This window comes from Heptranchias perlo, chromosome 24 (assembly GCF_035084215.1).
Source record: "Heptranchias perlo isolate sHepPer1 chromosome 24, sHepPer1.hap1, whole genome shotgun sequence".
Lineage (NCBI taxonomy): Eukaryota > Metazoa > Chordata > Chondrichthyes > Hexanchiformes > Hexanchidae > Heptranchias > Heptranchias perlo.
The window spans coordinates 3,779,068-3,800,716 of record NC_090348.1 but is presented as its reverse complement, the minus strand read 5'-3'; the positions used below and the strand labels follow the sequence as shown (position 1 = coordinate 3,800,716).

General features: G+C 44.7%; 1 protein-coding gene across 6 annotated transcripts in view; it reads right to left on the bottom strand.

The window, feature by feature from the left end:
• LOC137341501 (histidine ammonia-lyase-like) overlaps positions 1-21,649 on the bottom strand; it is a 98,558-nt gene that overhangs the window by 41,767 nt on the left and 35,142 nt on the right. For all 6 annotated transcript variants that reach the window (XM_068004618.1, XM_068004621.1, XM_068004620.1 and 3 more), the window contains 8 exons: positions 17,965-18,112; positions 16,216-16,311; positions 16,081-16,139; positions 15,846-15,926; positions 13,529-13,594; positions 12,414-12,579; positions 11,519-11,653; positions 7,606-7,714 (listed from right to left, as the gene is read on the bottom strand). In XM_068004618.1, coding sequence (XP_067860719.1) covers positions 7,606-7,714; positions 11,519-11,653; positions 12,414-12,579; positions 13,529-13,594; positions 15,846-15,926; positions 16,081-16,139; positions 16,216-16,311; positions 17,965-18,112 — 860 coding nt within the window. The remainder of the gene's footprint in view (positions 1-7,605; positions 7,715-11,518; positions 11,654-12,413; positions 12,580-13,528; positions 13,595-15,845; positions 15,927-16,080; positions 16,140-16,215; positions 16,312-17,964; positions 18,113-21,649) is intronic.

Genomic DNA, 21,649 nt, shown 5'->3' with positions numbered 1-21,649 from the left:
GTATCACGGACCATTTCCGCGAGTTCGGTATCACGGACCATTTCCGTGAGTTCCGTATCACGGACCATTTCTGTGAGTTCAGTATCACGGACCATTTCTGTGAGTTCAGTATCACGGACCATTTCGGTGAGTTCAGTATCACGGACCATTTCGGTGAGTTCAGTATCACGGACCATTTCCGCGAGTTCAGTATCACGGACCATTTCCGCGAGTCCTTTATCACGGACCCCATTTCTGTGAGTTCGGTGTCACGGACCATTTCGGTGAGTTCAGTATCACGGACCATTTCCGCGAGTTCAGCATCACGGACCATTTCCGCGAGTTCGGTATCACGGACCATTTCTGTGAGTTCGGTATCACGGACCATTTCTGTGAGTTCGGTATCACGGACCATTTCGGTGAGTTCAGTATCACGGACCATTTCTGTGAGTTCAGTATCACGGACCATTTCTGTGAGTTCGGTATCACGGACCATTTCGGTGAGTTCGGTATCACGGACCATTTCTGTGAGTTCGGTATCACGGACGATTACCTTGAGTTCGGTATCACGGACCATTTCTGTGAGTTCGGTATCACGGACCATTTCGGTGAGTTCAGTATCACGGACCATTTCTGTGAGTTCGGTATCACGGACGATGACCTTGAGTTCGGTATCACGGACCATTTCTGTGAGTTCGGTATCACGGACGATTACCTTGAGTTCAGTATCACGGACCATTTCGGTGAGTTCAGTATCACGGTCCATTTCTGTGAGTTCAGTATCACGGACCATTTCTGTGAGTTCAGTATCACGGACCATTTCCGCGAGTTCAGTATCACGGACCATTTCCGTGAGTTCAGTATCACGGACCATTTCTGTGAGTTCAGTGTCACGGACCATTTCCGCGAGTTCAGTATCACGGACCATTTCCGCGAGTTCGGTATCACGGACCATTTCTGTGAGTTCGGTATCACGGACCATTTCCGCGAGTTCGGTATCACGGACCATTTCCGTGAGTTCCGTATCACGGACCATTTCTGTGAGTTCGGTATCACGGACCATTTCCGCGAGTTCGGTATCACGGACCCCATTTCCGCGAGTTCGGTATCACGGACCATTTCCGTGAGTTCAGTATCACGGACCATTTCCGTGAGTTCAGTATCACGGACCATTTCCGTGAGTTCGGTATCACGGACCATTTCCGCGAGTTCGGTATCACGGACCATTTCCGCGAGTTCGGTATCACGGACCATTTCCGCGAGTTCGGTATCACGGACCATTTCCGTGAGTTCCGTATCACGGACCATTTCCGTGAGTTCGGTATCACGGACCATTTCCGCGAGTTCGGTATCACGGACCATTTCCGCGAGTTCGGTATCACGGACCATTTCCGCGAGTTCGGTATCACGGACCATTTCCGCGAGTTCGGTATCACGGACCATTTCTGTGAGTTCGGTATCACGGACCATTTCCGTGAGTTCGGTATCACGGACCATTTCCGCGAGTTCGGTATCACGGACCATTTCCGCGAGTTCCGTATCACGGACCATTTCTGTGAGTTCGGTATCACGGACCATTTCCGCGAGTTCGGTATCACGGACCATTTCTGTGAGTTCGGTATCACGGACCATTTCCGCGAGTTCGGTATCACGGACCATTTCCGTGAGTTCCGTATCACGGACCATTTCTGTGAGTTCGGTATCACGGACCATTTCCGCGAGTTCGGTATCACGGACCATTTCTGTGAGTTCGGTATCACGGACCATTTCCGCGAGTTCGGTATCACGGACCATTTCCGTGAGTTCCGTATCACGGACCATTTCTGTGAGTTCGGTATCACGGACCATTTCTGTGAGTTCGGTATCACGGACCATTTCGGTGAGTTCGGTATCACGGACCATTTCGGTGAGTTCGGTATCACGGACCATTTCCGCGAGTTCAGTATCACGGACCCCATTTCCGCGAGTTCGGTATCACGGACCATTTCCGTGAGTTCGGTATCACGGACCATTTCCGTGAGTTCGGTATCACGGACCATTTCCGCGAGTTCGGTATCACGGACCATTTCCGCGAGTTCGGTATCACGGACCATTTCCGTGAGTTCGGTATCACGGACCATTTCTGTGAGTTCGGTATAACGGACCATTTCTGTGAGTTCGGTATCACGGACCATTTCCGTGAGTTCGGTATCACGGACCATTTCCGCGAGTTCGGTATCACGGACCATTTCTGTGAGTTCGGTATCACGGACCATTTCGGTGAGTTCGGTATCACGGACCATTTCCGCGAGTTCGGTATCACGGACCATTTCCGCGAGTTCGGTATCACGGACCATTTCCGCGAGTTCAGTATCACGGACCATTTCCGCGAGTTCAGTATCACGGACCCCATTTCCGCGAGTTCGGTGTCACGGACCATTTCTGTGAGTTCAGTATCACGGACCATTTCTGTGAGTTCGGTATCACGGACCATTTCCTTGAGTTCAGTGTCACGGACCATTTCCGCGAGTTCAGTATCACGGACCATTTCCGCGAGTTCAGTATCACGGACCATTTCTGTGAGTTCAGTATCACGGACCATTTCCTTGAGTTCAGTATCACGGACCATTTCAGTGAGTTCAGTATAACGGACCATTTCCGCGAGTTCGGTATCACGGACCATTTCCGTGAGTTCTGTATCACGGACCATTTCCGTGAGTTCAGTATCACGGACCATTTCTGTGAGTTCAGTATCACGGACCATTTCTGTGAGTTCGGTATCACGGACCATTTCTGTGAGTTCGGTATCACGGACCATTTCGGTGAGTTCAGTATCACGGACCATTTCCGCGAGTTCAGTATCACGGACCCCATTTCCGCGAGTTCGGTATCACGGACCATTTCCGTGAGTTCAGTATCACGGACCATTTCTCTGAGTCCGGTATCACGGACCATTTCTGTGAGTTCGGTATCACGGACCATTTCTGTGAGTTCGGTATCACGGACCATTTCTGTGAGTTCGGTATCACGGACCATTTCTGTGAGTTCGGTATCACGGACCATTTCTGTGAGTTCGGTATCACGGACCATTTCTGTGAGTTCGGTATCAGGGACCATTTCTGTGAGTTCGGTATCACGGACCATTTCTGTGAGTTCAGTATCACGGACCATTTCTGTGAGTTCCGTATCACGGACCATTTCTGTGAGTTCAGTATCACGGACCATTTCTGTGAGTTCCGTATCACGGACCATTTCTGTGAGTTCGGTATCACGGACCATTTCCGCGAGTTCAGTATCACGGACCATTTCCGTGAGTTCGGTATCACGGACCATTTCCGCGAGTTCGGTATCACGGACCATTTCCGTGAGTTCCGTATCACGGACCATTTCTGTGAGTTCAGTATCACGGACCATTTCGGTGAGTTCAGTATCACGGACCATTTCGGTGAGTTCAGTATCACGGACCATTTCCGCGAGTTCAGTATCACGGACCATTTCCGCGAGTCCTTTATCACGGACCCCATTTCTGTGAGTTCGGTGTCACGGACCATTTCGGTGAGTTCAGTATCACGGACCATTTCCGCGAGTTCAGCATCACGGACCATTTCCGCGAGTTCGGTATCACGGACCATTTCTGTGAGTTCGGTATCACGGACCATTTCTGTGAGTTCGGTATCACGGACCATTTCGGTGAGTTCAGTATCACGGACCATTTCTGTGAGTTCAGTATCACGGACCATTTCTGTGAGTTCGGTATCACGGACCATTTCGGTGAGTTCAGTATCACGGACCATTTCTGTGAGTTCGGTGTCACGGACGATTACCTTGAGTTCGGTATCACGGACCATTTCTGTGAGTTCGGTATCACGGACCATTTCGGTGAGTTCAGTATCACGGACCATTTCTGTGAGTTCGGTATCACGGACGATGACCTTGAGTTCGGTATCACGGACCATTTCTGTGAGTTCGGTATCACGGACGATTACCTTGAGTTCAGTATCACGGACCATTTCGGTGAGTTCAGTATCACGGTCCATTTCTGTGAGTTCAGTATCACGGACCATTTCTGTGAGTTCAGTATCACGGACCATTTCCGCGAGTTCAGTATCACGGACCATTTCCGTGAGTTCAGTATCACGGACCATTTCTGTGAGTTCAGTATCACGGACCATTTCCGCGAGTTCAGTATCACGGACCATTTCAGTGAGTTCAGTATAACGGACCATTTCCGCGAGTTCGGTATCACGGACCATTTCCGTGAGTTCTGTATCACGGACCATTTCCGTGAGTTCAGTATCACGGACCATTTCTGTGAGTTCAGTATCACGGACCATTTCTGTGAGTTCGGTATCACGGACCATTTCTGTGAGTTCGGTATCACGGACCATTTCGGTGAGTTCAGTATCACGGACCATTTCCGCGAGTTCAGTATCACGGACCCCATTTCCGCGAGTTCGGTATCACGGACCATTTCCGTGAGTTCAGTATCACGGACCATTTCTGTGAGTTCGGTATCACGGACCATTTCTGTGAGTTCGGTATCACGGACCATTTCTGTGAGTTCGGTATCACGGACCATTTCTGTGAGTTCGGTATCAGGGACCATTTCTGTGAGTTCGGTATCACGGACCATTTCTGTGAGTTCAGTATCACGGACCATTTCTGTGAGTTCCGTATCACGGACCATTTCTGTGAGTTCAGTATCACGGACCATTTCTGTGAGTTCCGTATCACGGACCATTTCTGTGAGTTCGGTATCACGGACCATTTCCGCGAGTTCGGTATCACGGTCCATTTCTGTGAGTTCGGTATCACGGACCATTTCCGCGAGTTCAGTATCACGGACCCCATTTCCGCGAGTTCGGTATCACGGACCATTTCCGTGAGTTCGGTATCACGGACCATTTCCCTGAGTTCGGTATCACGGACCATTTCCGTGAGTTCGGTATCACGGACCATTTCCGCGAGTTCGGTATCACGGACCATTTCCGCGTGTGAGTTCGGTATAACGGACCATTTCTGTGAGTTCGGTATCACGGACCATTTCCGTGAGTTCGGTGTCACGGACCATTTCCGCGAGTTCGGTATCACGGACCATTTCTGTGAGTTCGGTATCACGGACCATTTCGGTGAGTTCGGTATCACGGACCATTTCCGCGAGTTCGGTATCACGGACCATTTCCGCGAGTTCGGTATCACGGACCATTTCCGCGAGTTCAGTATCACGGACCATTTCCGCGAGTTCAGTATCACGGACCCCATTTCCGCGAGTTCGGTATCACGGACCATTTCCGTGAGTTCGGTATCACGGACCATTTCTGTGAGTTCAGTATCACGGACCATTTCTGTGAGTTCAGTATCACGGACCATTTCCGCGAGTTCAGTATCACGGACCATTTCTGTGAGTTCAGTATCATGGACCATTTCTGTGAGTTCAGTATCACGGACCATTTCTGTGAGTTCAGTATCACGGACCATTTCCGCGAGTTCAGTATCACGGACCATTTCTGTGAGTTCAGTATCATGGACCATTTCTGTGAGTTCAGTATCACGGACCATTTCTGTGAGTTCAGTATCATGGACCATTTCCACCAAACCTCACTCCATTTCCTCGCCCAATATCTACATAAATGTAGGGAGCCCAGGGGTCAAACAGAGAACCTTCATCACTGCATTTAAGCTTATTGGATCTATCACATGATTCCCTTGACTGTAGAAGGGCAGAAGAATGAATCAGACCAGTGAGTTTAACGTCTGTGGTGCAAAGATACTGGGAGGCATCGTTGGAGGTGCACAGGGTACAGATGTAGAGCATGGTGTGAGTGGGTGTAGGTTAAAGGTTACAAGGAGGGAGAAAGACCTGGGGGTGGTCATTGACTGCTCCCTAAAGGTTCAAGTCCAGCGTCAGTAGTTGGCAGTCAATATGAACAGGCTGTATGGCCTAGACTATTCAGTACAAAACTAGGGCCACAATAATATGGTTATATGAGGCCTCATTTGGAGTACTGTGTAGAATTTTCTACTTGAGGAAGGATATTGTGGCCCTAGAGAGGGCACAGAGAAGGACAACAATGGTCTAAGGTCATTGAGCTACGGACTTGGACATCATGCCTTCGGTTGGCTTCACTGTGGAAGCGGAGATTTAAAGGGGATATGATTCAGGTATTTAAAATGATTAACGGTATCATCAAGACAGACAGATTGTTTGAGGTGAGGGGGTCCGATAGAACTGGGGGGGCCACTCATATAAATGGAGGAAGCCAGGAGTGCAGTTTTCTCAGAGGGAGACTGATCTGTGGGACAGGGTTCTGGGGGTGGGAGTGAGGACTGAGGCTGTGTTTCTTCATGGAGAACGAGGTGAATGTGGAGTATGGAAGGTAAGACTCAATATTTTAGACACAAAAGGCGTCAAGGGTATGGGGAGAGAGCGGGTTAATGGTATTGAGATAGAGGATCAGCCATAATCATATTGAATGGTGGAGCAGGCTCGAAGGGCCGAATGGCCTTCTCCTGCTCCTATTTTCTATGTTTCTATTCCAGAACATAATTGAAAGGTTTGGGGCCTGTCTGATCACCTGTGAGGGGCTGGAGAGAAATTTTTGATGTAAGATTCCTGAATTGGCCAGTGTGGGGGGGTTTGCCTCTTCCAGGAGGTGGGGGGAGGAAGAGTAGGTACACGGAATGAGATCCAACAAAAAGTGGGGTGAGCACGTATGAGGCTGACGGCCATTTGTTGTCCTATGTACTAAACATACAAAACTGTGTCTTGGGCTACAAACTAATAGCCTGATTTATTAAACAGTAACCCAATAAGTAAACAGCATTAAATAAAAATAGTAGATTTACAGCAATTGCAGACTTTCCTATTCCCCTCGGCATATATAAATCAAGAATGGATCGATATTCGACATAGAACTGAACCTCAAAACACAGTCTCTGGTTACTCTGAGGTGTCAGTTTGTTATCAGTCTCTGGCTGTCATCTCTAACAGCTTCAGACTGGTTCAGACTGGGAAAATGTCAGCTTCCGATGTATGGTTCAGAATCCTTTGATGATGCACTGAAACAAAGGATATTAAAAATGTAGCTCTCATAACCAGTGGTCAGGCATTCACCGGATTCAAAATGGCACTTGTCCACACAAATACAGCTACCAATCAAACATATCCTCCAAAACATATTCACACAGTCCCAGTTTTTGGACAGAATGGCTTGACTTTCTGACACCAGACTGTCCTCTCTCACCCGATGAAACAATCCAATTGTCCCCTTTTTGTAACGATATTTTAGATCAATATGAACCAGGCAATGAGCCACAGAATTACAAACCACATTTACATACCCAGACAGAGGGCTGGGAGCTGGAGTGTATCGAATGGGCTGTCCATTTTCTTGAAGTGAACTTGAGTTTTTAACCCTATAGGGGTGAAATTGGACTTCAGGGCCAAAGAGGGTGACAGCGAATCAGCCGCCTGTTTTACACCACACCTGATTTTCTGTTCCATTTCCCGAAGACCACATTCACCCCCTCCGTCCACAGTGACCAGCAGAACAGAAGCCAATAGCAGAGCAGAAACGCTTCATTTTTCACACACAAACAACACTTATTTCTCTAAACATTTTAGTTTGAGCAGAACTTTTAACTTACTTCACCACTGAGCGGACGAGCTCATAGACCCTTTCCAGTGGTTCCGTCGTGTGCAGCGGGCGCACAAACTCAAGACCCTGACAGGCTGCAAGAAGTTCAATAGCAAGCACTGGAAGAAAACAAATTCCTCACAGGAGTTAACTATTTAACCGTCAATCTAAATGTTAACTAATCTAGTCTGGTGCAAAGTAACCAAACTCATTAACAACAACAACTTGCATTTATATAGAGCCTTTAATATAGTCAAAACATCCCAAGGTTAGAGTTAAGAAATAAAAGAGGTGCCATTAAACTACTGGGTGTATTCTATAGGCCATCAACTAGTGGGAAGGATATAGAGGAGCAAATTTGCAGGGAAATTACAGAGAGGTGCAAAAGCTATAGAGTAGTGATAACTGGGGACTTCAACTATCCTAATATAGACTGGGATAACAATAATAAGGGGCACAGAGGGGGAGCAATTTTCGAAGTGTGTTCAGAAGGACTTTCTTGACCAGTATGTTTCCGGCCCAATGAGGAAGGAGGCATTGCTGGATTTGGTTCTGGGGAATGAGGCGGGCCAAGTGAAGCAAGTGTGTGTGGGGGAGCATTTAGGGAACAGTGATCATAGTATTATAAGGTTTAGAATAGCTATAGAAAAGGACACAGACCACTCTAAAGTAAAAATACTCAATTGGAGGAAGGCCAATTTCAGGATGAGAACAGATCTGGTCCGGGTAAATTGGAATCAAAGATTGGCAGGCAAAACTGTAATTGAGGAGATGGTTCAGGTACAGTCTAGGTACATTCCCAGGAGGGAGAAAGGGAAGGCAACTAAAGCCAGACCTCCCTGGATGACAAAAGAGATGGAGCTGAAAAAAGGGGCACATGACAGATGTCAGGTTGATACCACAAGTGAGAACCAGGCTGAATATGGAAAGTTCAGAGGGGAAGTGAAAAAGGAAATAAGAGGGGCAAAGAGAGAGTCTGAGAATAGACTGACAGCCAGCATAAAAGGGAATCCAAAAGTCTTCTACAGGCATATAAACAGTAAACGGGTAGTAAGAGGAGGGGTGGGGCCGATTAGGGACCAAAAAGGAGATCTACTCATGGAGGCAGAGGGCATGGCCGAGGTACTAAATGAGTACTTTGCATCTGTCTTTACCAAGGAAGATGATGTTACCAGAGTCTCAGTAAAGGAAAATGTAGTTGAGATACTGGAAGGGCTAATAATTGATAAAGTGGAGGTAGTAGAAAGGCCAGCTGTACTTAAAGTAGATAAGTCACCCAGTCTGGATGGGATGCATCCTAGGTTGCTGAGGGAAGTAAAGGTGGAAATTGCAGAGGTACTGGCCATAATCTTCCAAACATCTGTAAATACGGGGGTGGTGCCAGAGGACTGGAGAATTGTAAATTTTACACCCTTATTCAAAAAAGGGTGTAAGGATAAACCCAGCAACTACAGGCCAGTCAGTTTAACCTCGGTGGTGGGGAAACTTTTAGAAATCTGGAACAGAATTAACAGTCACTTGGACGAGGGTGGATTGATTAGGGAAAGCCAGCACGGATTCATTAAAGACAAGTCGTGTTTAATTAACTTGATAGAGTTTTTTGATGAAGTAACAGAGAGGGTCGATGAGGGCAATGCAGCTGATGTCGTGTCTATGGACTTTCAAAAGGCGTTTGATAAAGTGCCGGATAATAGGCTTGTCATCAAGATTGAAGCCCATGGAATAAAGGGGGCAGTAGCAACATGGATAAGAATTGGCTAAGTGACAGGAAACAGAGAGTAGTGGTGAACGGTTGTTTTTCGGACTGGAGGGAGGTGTACAGTGGTGTTCCCCAGGGGTCGGTGCTGGGACCACTGCTTTTCTTGATATATATTAATGACTTGGACTTGGGTGTACAGGGCACAATTGCAAAATCTGCAGATGACACAAAACTTGGACATGTAGTGAACAGTGAGGAGGATATAGACAGGCTGGTGGCATGCGCGGACACGTGGTAGATGAAATTTAACACAGAAAATTGTGAAGTGATACATTTCGGTAGGAAGAACGAGGAGAGGCAATATAAAATAAAGGGCACAATTCTAAAAGGGGTACAGGAACAGAGAGATCTGGGGGTATATGTACACAAATCGTTGAAAGTGGCAGGGCAGGTTGAGAAAGTGGTTAAAAAAGCATACAGGATCCTGGGCTTTATAAATAGAGGCATAGAGTACAAAAGCAAGGAAGTCATGATGAACCTTTATAAAACACTGGTTTGGCCACAACTGGAATATTGTGTCCAGTTCTGGGCACCGCACTTTAGGAAAGATGTGAAGGCCTTAGAGAGGTTTTGAAGAGATTTACTAGAATGATTCCAGGGATGAGGGACTTTAGTTACATGGATAGACTGGAGAAGCTGGGGTTGTTCTTCTTGGAACAGAGACGGTTGTGAGGAGATTTGATCGAGGTATTCAAAATCATGAAGGGCCTAGACAGATTAGATAGAGAGAAACTGTTCCCATTGGTGGAAGGGTCAAGAACCAGAGGACATAGATTTAAGGTGATTGGCAAAAGAAGCAAAGGTGACATGAGGAAAAACTTTTTTACACTGCGAGTGGTTATGATCTGGAATGCGCTGCCCGAGGGGGTGGTGGAGGCAGATTCAATCATGGCCTTCAAAAGGGAACTGGATAAGTACTTGAAGGGAAAAAATTTGCAGGGCTACGGGGATAGGGCGGGGGAGTGGGACTAGCTGGATTGCTCTTGCATAGAGCTGGCATGGACTCGATGGGCTAAATGGCCTCCTTCCATGCTGTAACCTTTCTATTATTCTAGGTGCTTCACATAAGCATAATCAGACAAAAATTGACACAGAAACAAATATGGAGCTATTAGGACAGATGGAGGTAGGTTTTAAGGAGCACCTTAAAGGAGGGAAGAGAGGTAGAGAGGTTTAGGGAGGGAATTCCAGAGCTTAGGTGCTAGACAGCTGAAGGCACAGCCTCCAATGGTGGAGCGAAGGAAGTGGGGGATGAACAAGAGGCCAAAATAGGTGGAGCACAGAGATCTCAGAGGGTTGTAGGGCTGGAGGAGGTTACAGAGATAGGGAGAAGCGAGGCCATAGAGGCATTTGAAAACAAGGAGGAGATGTTGTTGGACCGGGAGTCAGTGTTTTGTTCATTCTCAGGATGTAGGCATCACATTGATTGCCCATCCCCATTTGCCCTTGAGTGTCTTGCTGGGCCACTTCACAGAGCAGTCAAAATTCAAACATGTTGGTGCGGGACTGGAGTTAAGTATAGGCCAGGCCGGGTAAGGACGGCAGGTTTCATTCTATAAAGGACGTTAGTGAACCAGTTGGGTGTTTATGACAATCCTACACTTTTACGGATTCCAGCTTTTAAAAATTTTTATTTCCAGATTTTTTTAAAAACTGAATTCAAATTCTCAAACTGCTATGGTGGGATTTGAACTCATCTTCTGTGGATTATTGGTCCATATCTTTGGATTACTAGTCCAGTAACATAACCACTACACAACTGTTCCCAAATGTAGGTCGGTTATGTGGGTTGGCTAGAAACCCTGGGAATGTTCTCCTTAGAGCAGAGAAGGTTAAGGGGAGATTTAATAGAGGTGTTCAAAATTATGAGAAGTTTTGATAGAGTAAATAAGGAGAAACTGTTCCCACTGGCAGGAGGCTCGGTAACCAGTGGATACAGATTTAAGATAATTGGTAAAAGAAGCAGATATGTGCACCAGATACAATGGTTTAAGGTTAATTTAGGGTTTGGGATCTCAATAGAATTACAACAGATTAATGGAGTGCAATGAAGCATTATAATTAAAGGTACCAATTTTACAAGAACTGGCTGGATGGGTCAGAGGATTTTTACTCCTTTCCCTACACCACAAGGTCTAATATTGCTCCCTCCCATTAGTCTTACCTTGTTCAACGTGCTCAATGACTCTCAGTGCTTTCCTGGCAGCCCATCCGCCCATGGAGACATGGTCCTCAGTGGCAGCGCTGGTCGACAGGGAGTCAACCGATGACGGGTGACACAGTACCTTGTTCTCAGAGACTAGAGAGATGTTAGGTTACTGCCTAGTGGTCTGATATTCTCATTGTTCTATTTTGCTGTGTTTCATGTGTAATTGCTAAACAGCTCATCACCACAACAAATGTAAAGAAAAAATCCTAGAGGTTTTATTAAAAAGAAAAACGAAAGACATGATTTCTATAGCGTCTTTCACGACCTCAGGACGTCCCAAAGCCTTTACAGCTAATGAAGTATTTTTGAAGTGTAGTCACTGTTGTGATGTAGGAAACATAACAGCAAATTTGTGCACAGCAAGATCCCACAAACAGCAATGTGATAATGACCAGATCATCTGTTCTAGTGATGTTGGTTGAGGGATAAATATTGGCCAGGACACTGGGGAGAACTCCCCTGCTCTTCTTTGAAATAGTGCCATGGGATCTTTTACATCCACCTGAGAGGGCAGACTGGGCCTCAGTTTAATGTTTCATCCGAATGACAACACCTCCGACAGTGCAGCACTTTGTGGAGAGAGGAAGGAAGAGTTAACGTTTCTGACGTTTCATCGACCCGAATCGCTAACTCTTCCATCCTCTCTCCACGGATGCTGCCTGACCCGCTGAGTATTTCCAGCATTTTCTGTTTTTACCTCAGATTAATGCATTTCACAGAAAATGCTACCTTTTTTATTTACATTTAGTTAAAGCAAATGCTTTCATAATTTGCAATTGTGCAGGTTGCTCTGATTAGACGTTTTTGAGTTAGTGCATGCCGAAATAATACAGTAAATAAATGTTTGTACCTAATGCAGCTGCTGTACAGTGAGCCATCATAAAACCACAGTTCAGGCCCCCTTCATTGACCAGAAAGGCTGGCAGTTGACTCAGGGATGGATTACACAGTCTTTCAATTCTCCTCTCGCTGATTGAAGCGAGTTCGTGAACACCAATCGCCAGGTAGTCAAGGGCCTGCAGGCATTACAAGGAGACAAGCTACAAGTGTCAGTCCGTCCATTTTAGATGTCATTCCAATTAGATTACCAATCCTTCGAGTGTATCGAGGCTATCTCTTCTGCTGATTACATCATCCCCAAAACATTAGCCTACAAATGACAGTTGGCCACATTCTTGGATGTTTAAGGGGTTGTATTAACCCCGGGGGGGGGGGAAGCTGGTGGGAAGCACAGTCCACCTGCCCAGGAATCTCCGTGTGAGGGAGGGAGGCCGAGCCGATACTAACTCCTAGGCCTCACTCACAAGCCGCCGGCCAGCTTACCGCCCAACACAGCTACCTGGCGAAGATTGGGCTCCCACCGGCACTCGGGTAAGGAATATAGGGGAAAACAGACGGATTAAATCCGCTGTGGGGAGGGAATAGAGGGGAAAACAGACGATTAAACCCACTGTGGGGAGGGAATAGAGGGGAAAACAGACCTGCTCGATTTTAACTCCCATTCCGCCTGGTTTGCACAGGGCGGAGGGAGTTAAAATTGCCCCTTTAATGCATTTGTAGGACTCCTCTCTCTCTGCTATTTTAATACAGGTTACTATCTCGGTGACAATGATGGACTAAGGAATGTCATGTGAATGAGTTAAGTGTTTGTTGGCTAATATTACCACAATAATATCTATATTCTCATTTCCTAAATCATAAAAGCTCACACTGGAATATTATTTGGGCTGAATTGTATTTTCCTTCTTAGTAGAAACAACAAGTGACTTTTACAATGAGATGTAAAAGTTTATAACAAAGTGAGGAGAGACCAATTCAATTTACCCAGCTGGATAGTGATTCTGTAACATTAGTTTTTTCAGGTATTGGTGTTTTTGGTTACTGTGGTTTACTTAGAATTTCTTTAAACCAGGATACTTCCCCCGGAGAAAATCATGAAACGTCCCTAACAGACTGAACACTTACTTTAGCAGGATATTCACCATGGAAATTCCCACCTGAAATAATTTCCCCCCTCTCCGCAATCACAATCTGGAAACAGATTAAGGGCAAAAATTGCTCAGATTTTAGAGGATGCAAGATGGAACTCGTTAGAAATAACATTGGGTGAGCACTCCAATATTTCCAACTGATAGGTTGATTATTGGTTAGTCAGATGTGATAGGTTAGAGATCATTTTCCCGGTGAAACTGAATACTTTCAAAATGGCACAAACATTGGAAAAAAGAGTTTAAACCCAATGTCAAGTTTTGCATAATAATTGTAACTTGAAAATAAAGACACTCACCATTTGTGTTCAGTGACATACCAAGATGGTTCAATTGCCTATCATGGGATATCATTATCTGATTGGTTTCCCAAGGCTGGGTTTAATCAAACAATTGGCAAAAGTCTTCACTGAATTGAAGATTCAACTTGTTATAACTTCAAGTTAGCTAAAATTAAAGCTCATGGAATTGAAGACGAATTATTGACCTGGTTAGGAGATTGGTTTGGCGGTAGAAGAGAGAGTAGGGATAATGGGTATATACTCGAATTGGAAGGAAGTGATTAGTGATGTCCCACAAGGATCTGTGCTGGGGCCTCAACTATTCACTATATTTATTAATGACTTAAATAACACAATAGTGAGACAAATATCCATGACATGCTGATGACACAAAGATTGGTGGCATAAAGTTACAAAGGGACATTGATAGATTAAGTGAGAGGGCAAAACTGTGGCAGATGGAGTTCAACACAGGTAAATGTGAGCTCATCCATTTTGGACCAAAAAAATCGATCCGAATATTTTTGAAATGGTGAATAGCTAGGAACAGTGGCGGTCCAAAGAGATTTAGGGGTCCATGTACACAAATCACTAAAAAGTAGTGGTTGGGTACAAAAAATAATCAAAAAGGTTAATGGAATATTAGTCTTTATATCTAGAGGGATGGAATATAAAAGGGAGGAAGTTTTGCTACAGTTATACAAAGCCCTGGTTAGACCACATATAGAGTACTGTGTACAGTCCTGGGCACCGCACCTTAGAAGGGATATATGGGCCTTGGGAGGAGTAGAGCACAGGTTCACCAGAATGTTACCAGGGTTCCAAGGGTTAAATTACGGGAGAGATTACATAAACTAGGCTTATATTCCCTGAAATATAGAAGGTTAAGGTGTGATTTGATTGAGGTTTTTAGCATTTTGAAAGGAATTGATGGGATAGATAGTGGGAAATTTTTTCCACTGGTGGGTGAGTCTAGGACAAGGGGACATAACCTTAAAATCAGAGCCAGGCCATTCAGGAGAGAAGGTCGGAAACACTTCTTCACACAAAGGGTGGTTGAAGTGTGGAACTCTCTCCCACAAAAAGCAGTAGATGCTCAATTAATAATCTTAAATCTGAGATCAATAGATTTTTGCTATCCAAGGGTATTAAGGGATATGGAGCCAGGGCGGGTAATGGATCAGCCATGATCTCATTGAATGGCGGAACAGGCTAGAGGGGCTGAATGGCCTTCTCCTGTTCCTATGTTCCAAATCAGAAAATATTTGGACTACCATCTTTTCAGTTACCCAATAGTTTATTTGAGCACTGTAGAAGCTTTTGGGTTTTTGTGGGTCTAAGGTGTTCAGTTTTAAGATCTCACTCAACTAATACATTGCAGATGCAATCCAAATAAATATTAGAAAGACTTGCATTTATATAACACCTTTCATGACCTCAGGATGACCCAAACAGCCTTTACAGCCAATTAAGTACTTAGAAGTGTAGTCACTGTTGTAATGTAGAGAAACACGGCAGCCAATTTGTGCACAACAAGATCCCACAAACAGCAATAAAATAAATAACCAGATTAATCTTTTCAGGTGTTAGTTGAGGGATAAAAGTTGGCCAGGACACCGGGAGAACTCCCCTGCTCTTCTTCCAATAATGCCATGGGATCTACTATGTTAACACAAGAGAGCAGACAGGGCCTTAATTTAACGTCGCATCTGAAAGACGGCACCTCTGACAGTGCTGCACTCCCTCAGTACTGTACTGAAGTGTCAGCCTGGATTATGTTTTTCAAGTCTCTGGAGTGGGGCTTGAACCTACGACCTTCTGACTCAGAGGTGAGAGAGTTACTCACTGAACCAGGGCTGACACCAAAATTAGGAACCAAAATGAAAGGTAAATTTGTTGCCTTTATGTTGCTGTTCATTTATTTTTTGTTTATTATTATCGGAATATGCTGAAATTATACTGAGGGTAGCATCAGGCCTGTACTGCGGTGAAACTAGCCCCACTAAAGGATACTGGGTTATCAGTAACACTGTTCATTTCAGTCACCAGAATACCTTTCACAAAAGCAATTGTGTCGTGGACTATACCATGGACCTGGAAGAGATAATGCCCAAATCAGGAGAAATGTTATCAATTATACAATATTTAAAACCAGAACTTATGTGGCCACTTTATTTATAGTGATTAGATTATAAGTAATAGTAAATAAATAAAAGCCTGTCATACTGCTGTGCTTTATAATACCTACCTGCGGGCAGCATCGTAGGGTGTAAGCATCCTGAACACGATCACAGAACTTGTGGCTTCCTGTGAAAGTTTCACAAGGTTACAAGGACAATCAAACAGCGGTGAAGTCATTGTTACAACGAGGCAAACGCTTTACCTGCAATTTCAGACGGGTGAACGTCAGAATCCAAAAGTGATCGCAATCGAGCAGCTACTTCTATCTGGCCCTGGTGAGGTCGTAGGTCATGGATATCTGTTTAACGTACAAGGCAATATCACTGCGTTACCCCCAAATCAATGATTTTCTTTAAAAAGCCACGAAGATTATTCGAGCCCCTTGAGATGGTGATTCACATTTTCGCACATAGGTTTCGCACTAGGTGGTAAAATTTTAACGATTCTGGCTCGACAACATTTAACCCAATTAATACGATTGGGGAAATCAATTAATGTGATTGGGAATTCAATTCATGTGATTTTGGAATTCAATTCATGTGATTGTGGAATTCAATTAATGTGATTGGGGAATGCAATTCATGAGATTTTGGAATTCAATTCATATATGGGGAAATTCAATTCATATGATGGTGAATTCAATTCATGTGATTGGGGAATTCAATCCATGAGTTTTTGGAATTCAATTAATGAGATTTTAGAATTCAATTCATGTGATTGGGAAGTCAATTCATATGATGTTGGAATTAGATTCATATGATGGGGAATTCAATTAATGTGATTGGGGAATTCAATTCCTGTGATTGGGGAATTCAATTCCTGTGATGGAGCATTCAATTAATGTGATGGGGAATTCAATTCATGTGATGGGGAATTCAATTCATGAGATTTTGAATTCAATTCATATGATTGGGGAAATTCAATTCATATGATGGGGAATTCAATTCATGTGATAGGGAATTCAATGCATGTGATTGGGAAATTCAATTAATGTGTTTTTGGAAATCAATCCATCAGGTTTTGGAATTCAATTCATGTGATTGGGAATTCAGTTCATGATATTTTGGAATTCAATTCATGTGATTTTGGAATTCAATTAATGAGATTTTGGAATTCAATTAATGTGATTGGGAAGTCAATTCATATGATGTTGGAATTAGATTCATGTGATGAGGAATTCAATTAATATGATTGGGGAATTCAATTCCTGTGATTGGGGAATTCAATTCATGTGATTTTGGAATTCAATTCCTGTGATTGGGGAATTCAATTCATGTGATTTTGGAATTCAATTCATGTGATTGGGGAATTCAATTCCTGTGATTGGGGAATTCAATTACTTTTAGCCAAGCAGCAATTCACAAATCACATTGTGGTGAATATACCGAAACTTTTCAGTTACTGTGTGTCGAGACACGATTTAATACCAATCAGTGCATTGAGGAGAAATTTTTAATTTCATCGGGCTCAAGCACAGTAATGAAAGCAGCTAACCCTGCTCGATAAATGGCTTGAACTCATAGAATCATAGAGTCTTACAACATAGAAGGAGACCATTACTGTGCTGGCTCTTTGAAAGAGCTATCCAATTAGTCCCACTCCCCCGTTCTTTCCCCATAACCCTTCACATTCATCCTCTTCCAGTATTTATCCAGTTCCCTTTTGAAAGTTATTATTGAATCTGCTTCCACCATCCATTCAGGCAGCGCATTCCAGATCATAACAACTCGCTGAGTAAAAAAAATCCTCATCTCTCCTTTGGTTTTTTTTGCCAATGATTTTAAATCTGTGACCTTTGGTTACCGACCCTCCTGCCAGTGGAAATCGTTTCTCCCTATCTACTCTGGTTCAAAGTGTACAGACTGTTATAGGAAGGCATCATACTGGGGTGGAGCAAGGAGTCCTTCATTCAGTAGGACAGTCTGTATAGAGTCTGCAACAGACCACTCACCACTGTCAAAGGCTTTGGTCGTGCCTTTCAGAACCTCCAGTGTAAGAGCTGCTACAATGTCCGCCTGTCGGGCTATAGCGGTCGCTCGCTCCACTGCCTCAGCGCCCAGCGACGTGATCATCTGAGTCCCATTAATGAGGGCCAGTCCCTAGGCATGAATAACCAGTTGAGTTGGATGTAAAATCAATTCAATAAACACTAAACAGATAACAACTGAGTCATACTCCACACTTAAAATACAAATTTGTAGGAATAAATGTTAGCCCCTGAGATATCTGTAAATGTACCCTAAATATCATTTATGGAGAGAGCAGTGTTTACACATCAGGGTGAAATGTGTAAACCTTGTTGACTAGGCTGTACATCTAAACAGACGATTCAACCACTGAGTGCAATTAATTTTATCAATGAGTAATTATTCATTAGTAACAAAATATGGAAATGGTAGATTTGTTGAATAATGACTTTGTGTCAGTCTTCACAGTAGAGGAAGAGGATAATATACCCGACATTCCAGGGAAACTAACAATGAATCAAGGACTGGAACACACTAAAGTTAACGTAAGCAAGAAAACAGTATTAGAAAAAATAATGGCACTAAAGACTGACAAATCCCCAGGACCTGATGTTTTCCACCTCAGGGTTATAAAGGAAGTAGGTGAGGAAATTACAGATGTTTTAGCCATAATCTTCCAAAGCGCTCTCGAGTCAGGAATTGTCCCTTTTGAGTTGAAAATTGCAAATGTAACTCCATTAATTAAGAAAAGTGAGAGAGGGAGAGAAACCAGGAAATTATAGACTTGTTAGTCTAACATCTGTTGTGGGGAAGTTATTGGAATCTATAATTCAGGAAAGAGTGTCTGAGCACTTAGAGAAATTTGAGCTGATTAGAGAGAGCCAACATGGATATGTAATGGATAGGTCATGTTTAACGAACCTAATTGAAGTAACCAAAATAGTAGACAGGGGAATGTCTATGGATGTAGTTTAAATGGACTTCTAGAGGGCATTTGATAAGGTTCCACATAAAAGACTGTTTGCTGAAGTTAAAGCTAATGGAATTGAAGGCAAATTATTGACCTGGTTAGGAGATTGGTTAGGCGGTTGAAGACAGAGAGTAGGGATAGTGAGTATGTGGTTGAATTGGAATGAAGTGACTAATGGTGTCCCACAAGGATCTGTGCTGGGGCCTCAACTATTCACTATATTTATTAATGACTTAGATAATATAATAGAGTTTGCCAATGACACAAAGATTGGTGGCATAGTAAGTAGTGTAGACGGGAGCATAAAATTACAAAGAGACATTGATAGATTAAGTGAGTGAGCGAAACTGTGGCAGATGGATCATAGAATCATAGAAGATTATAGCACGGAAGGAGGCCATTCGGCCTATCGAGTCCATGCCGGCTCTATGCATGAGCAATCCAGCTAGCCCCACTGCCCCGCCCTATCCCCGTAGCCCAGCACATTTCTTCGTTTCAAGGATTCACTGGAATATTACCAGGGCTCCACGGGGTAGATTATGATGGGAAATTACATAAAACAGGTTTGTATTCCCTGGAATGTAGAAGGTTAAAGGGTGATTTGATTGAGGTTTTTAGAATCTTGAAAGGAATTGATAAGGTAGATAGAGAGAAACATTTTCTGCTAGAGGGGTAGCCTAGGACCAGGGGACATAACCTTAAAATCAGAGCCAGGCCAGTCAGGTGAGAAGTTAGGAAATATTTCTTCACGAAAAGGGTGGTTGAAGTGTGGAACTCTCTCCCACAAAAAGCAGTAGATGCTAGCTCAATTAATAATATTAAATCTGAGATCAATAGATTTTTGCTATCCAAGGACATTAAGGGATATGGAACCAAGGCGGGTGGATGGAGTTAGGATACAGGTCAGCCATGATTTCATTGAATGGCAGAACAGGCTTGAGGGGCTGAATGGCCTACTCCTGCTCCTATGTTTGCACTTTCAAGTTGTTGTTTCAAGCAAGCATCAAATAATTAGGCAAGAATAGGTGTTACTTTAAACGAAGAGAATTCTTACAGATCTATAGTTTATATTGTCCCTTATACACCTCTTTCCCAGATCATGGGCTCGATTTTAAAACGGAACTGCAGGTGCGTTGGGGGTGGGGGGACGAAGAAAATCGGGATTTCCAGGAGCGGGCAGAAATCCCGGCTCCAACACGCCTAAGAACACGGATAACCCAGAGCCATCTGGGTGCGCACCATTCCCGAACCCGGAAGTCCCGCCGGCAATTAAAGCTGGCGGGACGATATTTAAACAAGGAATTCAAGTAGTTAAAGTACTTGAAATGTACATAAATCTAATTAAGAGTGAAGGCAAGCAATTCCAACACTGCCTCAACGTGTTTCCCGTGCTGTGTAAAACACGCTGTGGGAAACGAGTCGTGTTTCAGCCGGTAGCCATTTGGACATTTAAATCCCTGTTTGACAGATGGGGATAAAAGGCCAATTATTGCAGCAGGGCGCTTAGTTCTCTCAGACAAACTTCTGGCTGCGAGATCTTTGTGTTTAGACTGAAAATTCTTGGTTTCCACTCATAATTGATCTGATTACACATATTTAAACTGACACCATCAGGATGGGGGGTGGGGGGGGCGGCGAGATGGCTGCATTCACCAGTACATCAGAGGACGAGGAATATCACCATCCTCACCGGGCACGGCGTGCACCTCCGCCACGTGGAGGCTCCACAACATAGTGCTGCCCCACAGGCACCTGCACAGGAGCAGAGAGGGGAACAACAGAGGGAGCGACGTCGCAGGAGGCACTACCCTCGCCAGAGGGTCTATAGACTGAGGCTCAGCTTCTTGGACCTCTCTGAGGAGCAGTGCATACAGAGGCTGAGAGTGAGTTGCCAGGTGGTCACAGACATCTGCAGCCTCCTTCATGCCAAGCTGTTCCCGGCTGGGCCTGGCAGCATCTCATTACCCATTGCAGTTAAAGTGACCACTGCCCTCAACTTCTTCGCTTCCAGATCATTCCAGGATGCCACCGGGGACATCGCCGGGGTCTCTGTCGTCTGCCCACAAGTGCATAAGGCAGGTCACCAACGGTTTGTTTTGCAGAGCCTCGCAATACATCAACTTCCCCATGGACGACCTCAGCCAGACGGAGAGGGCAGTGGGATTCCACTCTGTGGCTGGCTTCCCACGTGTACAGGGTGCAATCGATTGCATGCATATAGCAATCCGAGCACCTCCACACGAGCCAGGACTGTTCATTAACAGAAAGGATTATCACTCCATTAATGCTCAGCTCGTTTGTGACCACCGCAAAAAAATTCTTCCCTGGCAGCTGCCATGACTCGTTCATTCTGAGGGAATCCAACATCCTGGGCCTCTCTCACGCACCAAACTCCCTTAAGGGCTGGCTCCTCGGGGACAGGGGATACCCCCTGCACACGTGGCTTATGACACCTCTGAGGCACGCAATCAGCAAGCAACAGCATCGATACAACGACAGTCACATCACCACCAGGTCTGTAATTGAACATGCGATAGGACTGCTAAAGATGCGATTTCGGTGCCTTGATTGTTCTGGGGGAGCGTTTCAATACGCACCAGACAGAGTGGGTCGCATTACAGTAGTGTGTTGTGTCCTGCACAACATGGTGCAACAGGGAGGGATACCGGTTGATGACGCCCCATGCCCTCATCCACCAT